Consider the following 11,898-nt stretch of genomic DNA (forward strand, 5'->3'; position numbering starts at 1 on the left):
GCCTGGAACGTTGAGAGCTTTGGATCTGCTAATGTTTATTTGCCTGTAGCCAGATAATGGAGCTTGTGTTTAAGGCTGCTGTCTACTATCTCTTGACCTTCGTCTGAAATACTTTCTGGTATTGCTATTGAAGAGATTAGTTACTGTTGACGGTGGTGTGTGTTCAGCATACGGTATCACATCATCTGCCCAGGATCTGTGTAGACACTTAGCTCCCGAAAATACTTGAATCATTTCTTAAAGTGTAGCCAGTACTGGGGAAAGCAGTATCAAAGACTGGAGTTTTCCGGAGTGCCTGTGTGGCCCAGTCAGTTGAGTGTCCAACTTCGGCTCAGGTCATGATCTCATGGTCTGTGAGTCTGAGCCCCGCATCGGGCTCTGTGCTGACAGCTCAGAGCCTGGAGCCTGCTTCTGACTCTCTGTCTCCCTCTCTCTCTCTGCCTCCTTCCTAGCTCATTCTCTCTCTCTCTCTCTCTCTCTCTCTCTCTCTCTCTCTCTCTCTCGAAAATTAAATAAACATTAAATTTTTTTTAAAAAAATGGGCTTTTTCTGTCAAAGGCGGCATAAAAGAAACATAGTGGGACTGATGGGCAGTGGGGGTGGGGGTGAGCCTCTTCAAATACTGTCAGTGGTAGAGACGGGGAAAATGGGAGGTGATGGGGGAGAGAGGGAGAAGTCAGACAGAAGCCAGATACAAGGATGGGAATAAAAAAGGAGGTAATGGGAGACAGCGCCCCAAGGCTTTGAGGACAGCACTTCCAGGCCACCTGAACTTGATAAGATCAGAGGAGTTGCTGAAATTTGTTTTCTCTTGACATGTTACGCTCATTTGGGGAGGTGCTTTTTTGTGTGTTCTCTTTTGTGTTCTTTTGTTCTCCAAAATTTCTTCCCATTCTAATTTTTAAGAAGCATCTCTAGGTGTTTGTTTTTTAATAAGGTTTAAATCAGTGTTTATGTAAACCTGTAATGTTTGTATACATTTTTCCATGGCTAACGTTCAGTCATATTTAAATGTGTAAGGGGGTGTCCATTTTTAGTTTTTCGCTTGTTTCACCAAGTCACAAGTTTGATACACAAGTTTTGGCACACAGGAAGAGGCTTTGGTATTCTGTATTGGGGCTTAGATTTAGCCGGATTAAAAAATTGTTAGCCAAGATTCTTTAAAAAAAGCAATAACAAAACAGCAGGTTCCACGTCTGGCTCTGTGTGCACACCAGGGCCCTTCCCAGGAGGCCCGCAGCCCTGGGGGTTGTGTCCTGGCCCCGAGGACCCTCCTCACCCCCCCTCACACATTTATGTGCACCTGCCCTCATTGCATGAGGAATTGAGATTGGGGTGACATGGTTTTTAAAAAGTACCCCCCAATGGGACTAGAAGAATTCTATCTACTTTTGCAGCTGTATGAGAAAAAAGACCTCACAGTTTCGTTGTCCTTGTAATGACCTCAGGACAGCTGTCATGCTCACAGAGTTCTCAGTGCTTGCGACCTGCCCCCTCAGCCCGCTTCCTAGCCTCTCTGGACAGAAGTCCAGGAGGATGCCATTCTATGACTGACAGACAGTAAACTAACATTTGCTTCGAACATTTTGTAATGAAAAAAAAAAATCTCAAACATGTAGAAAAATCAAAATCCTTTTCCTTTGAACACCATCAACCTACCATCTAGATTCTATAAATAACATTTTGCTATACCTGCTTTATTGCATTTTCATGCGTCAGTCCATCTTATTATTCTTAATGGATTTCAAAATAAATTAGTATTTGGAGTTTTTTTTTTTTTAACCTTTTATCATTAGATGTGAATCCTTAATCCTTGTTCTAAGGATTTCAGGCATCATTACGCAAGTGTGGGGAGAGTTCACTGGCAAGAACAGTTCTCGCCATATGGTGGGTGTTCAGTAAATATTTGTTAAGTGAGTGCAGTTCCATTAGTCCTATTTGACTAGCCCTGTGCATATACTTGAACTTGCTGCTTGGGACAGTTACTTTGAAAATAAACCCTATGTTTCCTAGGTACATGTTATCCCCAGTTTATGATGGACCTTCTTTTATGAGATAATCCATGAAAGACAAATATTTAGAATTTGAAGCGCATTAAAAATGTATATTCACTAAATACTACAAAAGTATATAAAAGACATGTTTTTTACAACACTGATTGTCTTGGAATATGTGCGTGGCAGAATTCCTGGGAATTCTGCACAGCTGCTCACGTCAACCAAAACAGCTTTCCTTTAGTCAGTTTTCCACAAAGGTACGATTTTATTGCAGGGAACATTTGCAAATCACAGCTGTTAGGTTACCTGGCCAGTATGCACAGCCCCGTGTAGATCACTGCATAGTAGGAAGTATTCTAGTAGAAGTATGTAAATACATCTTGCCACCCACATCTGAAATTCTGAGTTCAGTTGGCCAGGGGTACTGCATTATTAAAATTCATCCCAGTGGCTCTAGATAAAGCATAGTGAACATTTTCACTGCCAGGGAATAATCTAAACATGTATGAATCTTACGTGTGTGTGTGTGTGTGTGTGCGTGCACGCGCGCACACGCGCGTGTTCCTTCGGTCCCTGAGAGTGATTGGGCCCAGAATGAACGGTATCTCTATTTCCACTTCTCACCTCTTTAAAGAAAAGGTGTGCTTCCCACCCCTCCCCACACCCCACCCCCGCCGATGAAACAAGTGTATTTTGAGAACACTTTGGGGGCTGATCTCTAAATGCAGCGTGGGCCACCTTTCTTCTTTCCAAAACAGAGTAGGGGCTCTCATTCTTGGTGTCCTTTTTCCTCACAGTAGGGCTGATGAATCATTTTGGTGATCTGTCTTCCTTTATTTCAAAAAAATTTTTTTTAACGTTTATTTATTTTTGAGACAGAGAGAGACAGAGCATGAATGGGGGAGGGGCAGAGAGAGAGGGAGACACAGAATCGGAAGCAGGCTCCAGGCTCCGAGCCATCAGCCCAGAACCCGACGCGGGACTCGAACTCGCGGACCGCGAGATCGTGACCTGAGCCGAAGTCGGACGCTCAAACCGACTGAGCCACCCAGGCGCCCCAGTCTTCCTTTATTTCAAAATAACCACAGCCATGCAGTGTTTGTTCATTACCAGCATGTTTACAAAGTGGACAATAAAGGTTGTTTTTTTCTACTGTTAAGTTTATGTTTGTAACTTCCTCTGCTTGTCTCTATTCCCAATAGGCTCGGGTTATGTATGATTTTGCTGCTGAACCTGGAAATAACGAACTGACGGTTAATGAAGGAGAAATCATCACAATTACAAATCCGGTAAGACAACTATTAGGTTTAAACCCGATTGTCTCTTAAGGATTTAATAAATTGATCATTCACACCGACACGAATTTTTTTTCTGGTGCTTATGAAGTATTGATGATGAAGTAAGACTCTATTTTATAAACATTGATAAAAGTTAAGTCCTCTAAAGGTAGTTGGATGGGGTTCCATCAGACAGAAATGGAAAGAGACATCCCAGCCAGATCCCAGCCAGATCACAGGTACAGAGATTAGAACATATTCAGTGTTTCTTGGAAGTCACAGCTATTGTTGGTTGACAGCCTTACGAGCCAGATGTTTGGCTGATACTGCATGTGTGTTCTTGAATGTGTTTTCCCCATGAACTCCATGAGCTAAGGACTTCTCATCTCTGTTTTACAAATGAGGGTAATGAGACATAGAGGTTAAGCAACTTGCTCAAGATCATTTTGCCTGTAAGTGGCGGGGCAAGGATTCAAAGCCACATCTGTTGAGCCTCTGAGCCTCTGCTCTTGCTCTCTGCTGGGAACACTGCACATAAACAAGGGTTCCCAAGGGTACAGGGTACACGTAGGCCTGTAGCAGACAGGCTAAGAAAACTGGCTCTTAGCCAGATCAGATAGGACCTGTGGGCCAGGCTGTAGACCTTGGGCTTCATCTGTAAGTAGTGGATTCTTTTAAGAGCTTTGCTTGGTTTTTATTGTTGATGCTGTCATAGGCAGGTGGCAAGATGACACCTGCACTTCAGGGAAATTAACCTAGCAGAGGTGTGTTGAACGAACTGGTGTGGCTGGAGTCTGGGGATGCGCCTTTCGGTGGTAGCGACAGGAGTTGGAAAAAGCTAGACACGGCAGGCTTTGTGGAGTCAGCCCCAGAGGACTTGGTGCCAGGTTAGATACTGGTGGGAGAAAAGAGTCAAGGATCCATAAGGTTTTTGGCTCTGACCTTTAACCTAAGAGAATGGTAGATTTATTAAAGTATACGAGTCATGACGAAGAGCTTCTTTGGAAAGGTTAAATGAGTTTCTTGTTGGATGTGTAGAGTTTGAAGAAAAGAGAATAATTAGCCCTTCCCTATAGCTTTGCATCATAAAAATGGAAATGCCGAGCTGGGGGTAAGAGCTCGGAATAGGCCAGCTCCCTGGACACCTCAGGGAGTAGCCTGTGAGGAGGGTTGCCAGGACAACCGAGAGGCACTGGGAAGGAGAGAGGGAGATGCTGGGGCTCCCCCAGGTGGGAGGGCCCGAGGGCAGCACAGAGACCAGGGACAGAGGACAGCGAATGAGCAAGAGAATGATGGCTTCTTAATATTGGTACTGTTTTCAAAACTTGTCTTCTGTGCTTTAGATACAGAAAAGAATCACTGGGTAGGAACAGTATATAAGCTTTAGATAATACACCAGGTGTAGATAAGTAACTAGGTCCTATTTTTAATCATAGGAGAAATTAAAGATTCTTTACCCTTCTGATTTTTCTTTTAAAAAAAAATTTTTTTTTCAACGTTTTTTATTTATTTTTGGGACAGAGAGAGACAGCATGAACGGGGGAGGGGCAGAGAGAGAGGGAGACACAGAATCGGAAACAGGCCCCAGGCTCCAAGCCATCAGCCCAGAGCCCGACGCGGGGCTCGAACTCACGGACCGCGAGATCGTGACCTGGCTGAAGTCGGACGCTTAACCGACTGCGCCACCCAGGCGCCCCAACCCTTCTGATTTTTCTTAATGGAGAAGTCATCTTGATTTCTTGGTAAAATAGTATTGAATTTAAGTTGCTGTCATGGTTACAAATGGACAAAGTTGTGGCTAAAGTGATTTTTGAAGAAGAATGTGTTATCTAGATTCAGGTAGTTATTAACTAAGACACGATTTACGAACTTACGACAACTCTTACTATTATAAGGTGAAAAGGTAGGTCTTTGTTGAAATAATGGATTGGAAAGTGGGAATTCTGGTATAGAGGACTTTATTATTTAATATTGTTTATCCAGAAGAGCTAAGGAACCATGGATCGGTTAGCTTTTCCTAAAGAGCAGGCAATCTCAAAGCTTAGTGGCTTAATCGAAAAACCTTTTGCCGCTTTGCTCAAGAACTTATGGGTTGGCTGGATGGGTCTACTGACCTGAGATGCCTCTCCTGTCTTCAGTCACCTGGTGGGCAGCTCTGGGCCAAGTGCTTTAACCTGCGCTCACGCATGTGCCTGGCGATTCCCCTCCTGGTGGCTGACTTTGGTTGGGGCAACAAGGAAATGGGCCTTTTTTTGTCATCATCCGGCAACCCAGATTATTCCCACAGCAGCTCTTTTGAAAAAAGTGTGCAAAGCCCCTTGAGGCCAGACTCTGAACTCACCCCGTATTATTTCCACCTCATTCTGTTGGCCATAGAGGTCACCAGGCACATCACGGCTTCCAGAGGGGGTGGTATCCTTCTGCCTCTTGACAGTCGGAGCTGCGAACCATTTTTATAGTCTGCCACCAACCGATAAATAGAAAGGAATTACACAATGATGGCATTCTGTTCTGTTGAATAGGCTACTCTGCAATCTTCATTACTTGTTTAATGTCTTCAGATTATTATCATTTTCTAAAGGAAAAGAGAAGCCTTAGGAATTTAAAACTTTGAACAGTGTTAGATCGGTGGGAATAAAGAGCTTAACGTTAATTATTTTTTCCTGTATGACAACTCCCGAAGCAAAATTTTGCAGGCAACTCCAACTGTAATCTTGGTCTTTTTTCTTTTCTCTTTTTAAATGTTACTAGGATGTTGGTGGAGGATGGCTAGAAGGAAGAAACAGCAAAGGAGAACGAGGGCTTGTTCCCACAGACTATGTCGAAGTAAGAACTTATTGTCATATAGTAAAACCTGGTCTTTGTCAAACGTCTTTTTATGAATTATGGAAAGTAGCAACTTTATTTTTAATCAGAAAGTTTCCACTGTAAAAGTAATACCTGGTAATTATGTAAAATGTGAACAATACATTGAAGTAGAACTAAGAAAAAATATTACCTATAGACCTGTGCTCCAAAGAGTGACTCCATATTTAGATTAAGTTCCTTTTAGGGAGAGCAACTTTTAAGTACTCTGAATAAATGCCCCTATTTTTCCTGTGTTTATATTGTGTAATAGCTGCTGCCTATAATACTGTTTACATTACAGAGTTCATTCACAAAGTTTAAAAAGTTTTTTTTTGTTGTTTTTTTTTTTTGAAGTAGTTCTCTTCTCTCTGTGCTGGTTTCGGACATATCTCTTCAGTTCCTTCTCCCCATTTCCATAGACAGAGAGTCTTGGATGAACTAACTTCTGGGACCTATTGCCTGGTTTTAAGCTGTATTCCCATAGATGCCAAGGATAGTGTTACAGCATCTGGGAGGAGCCTCCCAGCCTGGGACACACCCACTCAGCTGACACCGCCCCCCCCCAGCCCACCCTGAGCCAGCCTCCTGGCGCCCCCTGCTGGTTGTCTGTAGGTCACTCAAAATTGAGTCCTGGGAACTGAGCTTGCCTTTCCACTCAGGTGACTGAAACTAAGGTGGCCTGGTGCCCTGGGAGTAAAACTGAACAAGAACAAGGTGCCTATGGTTCCCCTCCAGCAGAGAGGAATAATGCCCTGGGAGGATGTTTACCTGGGCACTGCCTGCAGAATGGGAAGACTGTCTGTCTGTTGTTCTGATCGAGAGTTGGGGTGGGGAGTTTTGAACCCTCTGGAGAATCTGATGAAATCTGGGGCCCTTCTCGGAAATATGTGCCCGTGCATGTACCCCAACCTCTTCTGTAGAGTTCCACAGGGTTCACGGGCCCGTGGACTCAGTCCACCTGTCTTATACTTATGTTGTGCTTTACCTCGGTGCACTGTGTATTCAGGACTCTAAAAATAGACAAGAATGAGAAAAATCTAAGAATTTAAGTTAGTGCTGGCATTAATTGCATTTTCTAGAACTCTGCATACTTCTAGAAAGGGATGGTTAATACAGATGTTCTGGGGCTTGCTTACCTTTTAAAAATATAAACCCCCTTTCCATAATAGATGACAATTCTTGCTTGCCCTCAGAGACTCTAACTCTGAAATAACCCTAATCTATGAAAATAACTATGGTTCTTTCTAATATTCAGATCTTGCCCAGTGATGGAAAAGACCCATTTTCTTGTGGAAATTCAGTGGCCGACCAAGCCTTCCTCGATTCTCTCTCAGCGAGTGCCGCTCAGGCCAATTCATCAGCTGCCAACAGTAATAACCAGGTGAGTCTTCCATCATCTGGCTGGACTGAGCACAGCGCATTTGTGAGAGCTTGTGATGCCTCCGAGCCATTGCCATCCCCGGAAAGCATAAACAAAATAGCTGTTAGATGTGTGTGTGGCGTTTCTGTTGGGTATTAACAAAGAACTTGCCTGTTAGGCGGGCTAAACACTGTTTTTAAAGATGATTATAAGAGAGAATGCAGGGTGTTCATTGAGAGTTGCTTTCAAAAGTCTGGCATGATATGAACACGGACCTTGTAAGGTACAAATACCTCTCAAGTGGGGAAAGAAAAGCAGGGTCCTGTGCTGAGGTGATCTGTGTCAAAACTCCGGCTGAAACAGGAGACGATTTCTCAGACCTTGACATGGTCGTTACACTCTCAGAGCCCCCACGTCTTGTGGACACTACACGTGTAACAGTGGCTGCAAATCCAGCACTTAGCACTCGGTATCTTGTATTGCTTCTAGAAAACTTACAATAGTGGGATGATTTGGGAAAAATACACTGAAATTCTACATTGATTTTAAGGAAAGTTTGACCAGTTCAGGTGACTCTGCCTAGTTATTGTAAAATGATTACCTTGGGCGAGTGTCAGCAAGAACAGTCAGAAGATGGACATCAAAACGTTACCCTTCCTAAATCTTCAGAAGCAACTCGGCTTCAGGGGATGTTACTTCGTGATACTCTTTAACTACAAAAAAGGTTTTGAATTATGTGAAGCCTAATAGTCGTATCGCTTGAGAATTATTTGCGTGCAGAATGTTTATATTTTAACCTTCCAAGAGAATTTCTCAAAGTGCTATTACCATATGTTAACTGCAGGTTTTACACATTTTTAGATAGCTTTTGATGGACATCCTGAGTTACAACTTAGTCTGACCCAAATACTTAAAATTCAGAGGCAGAGTGATCACCACAGTTGAGCATTTGCCTGTATTTTGTAACTCTAATACCTGAGGACCCTGGGCAGTTAAAGACTACGCAAGATAAAATGTGAGACAGTAGTAGTTAGGGGCACCTGGGTGGCTCGGTTGAGTGTCCCACTTGATTTCAGTTCAGGTCATGATCCCGGGGTCGTGGGATCAAGCCCCGTGTTGGGTTCTGTGCTGAGTGCGAAGCCTGCCTAAGATTCTCTCTCCTCCTCCTCCTCCTCCCTTTGCCCCTCTGTCCTGCTTGCGCTTTCTCTCTCTCTCTCAACAAAATAAAATAATATTTTTTAAACTGTGAAGAAGTTTCACCAGGGATTCTCAGTGCGAGCAATGTTGACCTCTGGGGCCTGAGCAGGTTGTGATGTTTAGCAGCACCCCTGGCCTTGATTCACTACATGCCAGTAACATCCCGTTGCCCTCAGTTGTAACAACCAATTTTATCTGCAGATGTTGCCAGACGTCCCCCGGGAGCAAAGTCAACCAGCTGAGTTCACTGAGTTAGACAAAAACATCAGGGAAATGGGTTTGCACTGAGTAAAAGACAACATTTTAATAAAAGGGAATGATGTTCAGATGATAGTAGAATAAATGAAGGAAACAAAAGATGGAAATATTCATCTTATTTTTGTTTTAATTTTTTTAGTGTTGAGAGAGGGAGAGGGAGAGAGAGAGAGAGAATATCCCAAGCAGGCTCCTTGCTGTCAGTGCAGAGCTGGACGTGGGGCCCAGACACTCAAACCGCAAGACCATGACTGAGGCGAAATCAGAGTCGGATGCTCAACCGACTGAGCCACCCAGGCGTCCCAGTTCGTCTTATTTTAATTCAAGGACCTACATCAACCATTATCTCAGGATAGGCTGAAGCACTCTGCACACAAAGTTGCAGTCAGGCTCCAGTCTTGCCCTGTTGTGAAATAGCTTCCTCCGTGTTTAAATGTAGCAATACAGACGGATTAGCATAAGTATAAATGTTTTTTCTTCCAGGTTATTTAGAAGAAAATATAACCACCTTTTCGAAGTTGGATTTTACTAATCCGTTCGGACATACTAAATCTAGCCAGATCCTTTGAAAGCAAAGAAAAAGTGAACTGAAACTAGAAGTAACAAAATAAAGCAAGCATGACCATAATTAACTGAGCATTTGGATTTAATTTAAATCAAGTAAAAATATTTTTAATTACCGTCTATGCTTTCGGTTATCTGGGATAGGAGAATAACTTAAATAGGCCAAAATGGTGATGATGTTCATACATACCATGAAAACTGTCCTGACCAAGAAACCAGGCAGCCATTATCAATTAGTAGCTTTTAAAACTTTTGCTGTCGGGTTTACTCATTCTTTCATTTTCTGGATGTCAATGAGAAAATACTGTTTTTGTCCCAGGGATGTGTCTCTTGGGATTTTCTAATTACTCTGGCACTGTGTTCTCTCCCAGAGGTCAGTCTTATTTGGAAGACAAGTATGTCAGAGGCGCCGGCTCTCTCTGTCCCCCGGTCAGGCCGTGCAGGGCACACCCCCTGTCCCCTCCGCACACCGTTCACTTCCGAACCAGCATCTGTCTGCTGTCCTCGGCACCGATGATTTGAAAGTTGGCTTTCTTCCCACACACGCAGATTAAAGCCCTGCATTTAGCTCCTGGTTATCCAACTTTCTGACTGTTGTATCTTTCCTCTAAATTGTGTATCTTTTTTTTTTTTTTTAATCTCTCTAAAAGGTTCTATCCGTCTGCAGATCTCCTTGAATAGCTTACTTTGAGCCTGCTATTTTTTAATCTGTCTGACCCTTCCTTGACTTTGTATTCTTAATCTGTCCTACATGTCAGAGTAATTAGTTCATAAATTTGTAATTTAATATGTAAAAAGCACTTCCTTGGGTTTTTCTTAAAACTCCTCATTTCAGGGTGCTTGAGGTACCTTCTGGTTCTAGCTGCTTACTGAGCAGCTGCAGAGGGCATGCAGTCACTGGTGTAGAGGAGAGAACAGGGTACTTTTATCACAATGACCCACTGTGATCTTTTTCTCCCTTTACTAGTTCATGGGGGGATCCCTTATCTGTAAAACATAGTCCAGTTGTTGGTTGTGGTATAGACTAGAATTGGAAATGTCAGAGGAATATGGTGCATTATTCTTTAGTATATGTGCTGCTGAAGCGAGCACGATGCATTATTCTTTAAATGTGTTGGGACAGTTTAGCTTGGAAATAGTAAAGCTGTTTATTTTTTTAAGTACTTGGAGAGAATATCAATGACATTTTTTCCATAACCTTGGAATATGGAAAGACAGCACAGTGTCTTGCAGCCGTTAAGGAAAGAATGGATGCATTTAAGTAAAAAAGTAATACTAAACTAGAAAAATATTTCGCACATACCACAGAAACCGGCTAATTCTGTTAACATACAAAGAATTCTTGCAAATCTATAGAAATAGATGAACAGCTCAGGAGAAAAAAAAATGAGCAAAGGGTGGGAACAGATTTTTCATTGGAAAAGTAGTACAAACAGCCAATAAATACAGGAAAATACTCATTTTTAGTGTCTGCTATTAAATTAGCAGAGAATTAAAATGTTTTAATACCCCACGTGAGGAAAGGAATATGCCGATAGGCATTCTGCTGCAAAGGTGGGGGAAGGATACATTAACAAAGTCTTTTGGAAGACAGTTTGGTAACATGCATTAATATTTAAAATGCATCTACTCTGTGCCCCAGCAGTTCTGAGTTTACTTATAGAGCTCCTCTTGGAACTCAGCCACGTGGGCTGCAGATTCACCGTGCGAGGTCCAACATGAGGACGTGGGGACACACACGTCTGACCATAGGGACCTGGCCAGGCAGAGCCCAGGGCAGCCACATGGTGGGAAGCATGAGTGTGGGTTTAGATGTACAGGTGTGGACGTCTGTTGTTTTTTAAACAATTTCTTTTTTTTTATAAAGTTGATACATTTTTGAGAGAGAGACAGAGTGTGAGTGGGGGAGGAGCAGAGAGAGAGGGAGACACACAGTCTGAAGCAGCTCCAGGCTCCCAGCTGTCAGCACAGAGCCCGGCGTGGGGCTCAAACTCACGAACCGCGAGATCGTGACCTGAGCCGAGGTCGGCCGCTTAACCGACTGAGCCACCCAGGCGCCCCACATCTGATTCTTTTTTAAAAGCACATCAGTAATGTTATCTTTCCCGTGCTTGAGTACGCACACACCACAGATGCAAATTGTGTGTAGAACATTTATTGAAGCATAACCAGGAAATGAATCGAATTCTCATTGTTTTCTTACTCTAATACAGATCTTAAGGTGGATGAGGACCACTATTGCAGTACCTTTAGAAAAGGAGAATAGCTTCTAGTGGTTCATACTAGTTTTGTTACTAGGGACGTATCTGGTATTTTCCAGCTGCAAGAGCGTTTCATGTGGCAGCTGTGCCACCAGCCGCCATTCAGACACGTGTGGGGACAGTCGCCCCAGTCTTGGTTT

General features: G+C 43.1%; 1 protein-coding gene across 2 annotated transcripts in view; it reads left to right on the plus strand.

The window, feature by feature from the left end:
* Window positions 1-11,898, plus strand: part of SNX9 (sorting nexin 9) — a 104,651-nt gene that overhangs the window by 34,253 nt on the left and 58,500 nt on the right. For both annotated transcript variants that reach the window (XM_023254527.2, XM_019831438.3), the window contains exons 2-4: window positions 3,200-3,286; window positions 6,026-6,100; window positions 7,377-7,502. In XM_023254527.2, the coding sequence (XP_023110295.1) occupies window positions 3,200-3,286; window positions 6,026-6,100; window positions 7,377-7,502 (288 nt within the window). The remainder of the gene's footprint in view (window positions 1-3,199; window positions 3,287-6,025; window positions 6,101-7,376; window positions 7,503-11,898) is intronic.

Source organism: Felis catus, chromosome B2 (assembly GCF_018350175.1).
Source record: "Felis catus isolate Fca126 chromosome B2, F.catus_Fca126_mat1.0, whole genome shotgun sequence".
NCBI classification, from domain to species: domain Eukaryota; kingdom Metazoa; phylum Chordata; class Mammalia; order Carnivora; family Felidae; genus Felis; species Felis catus.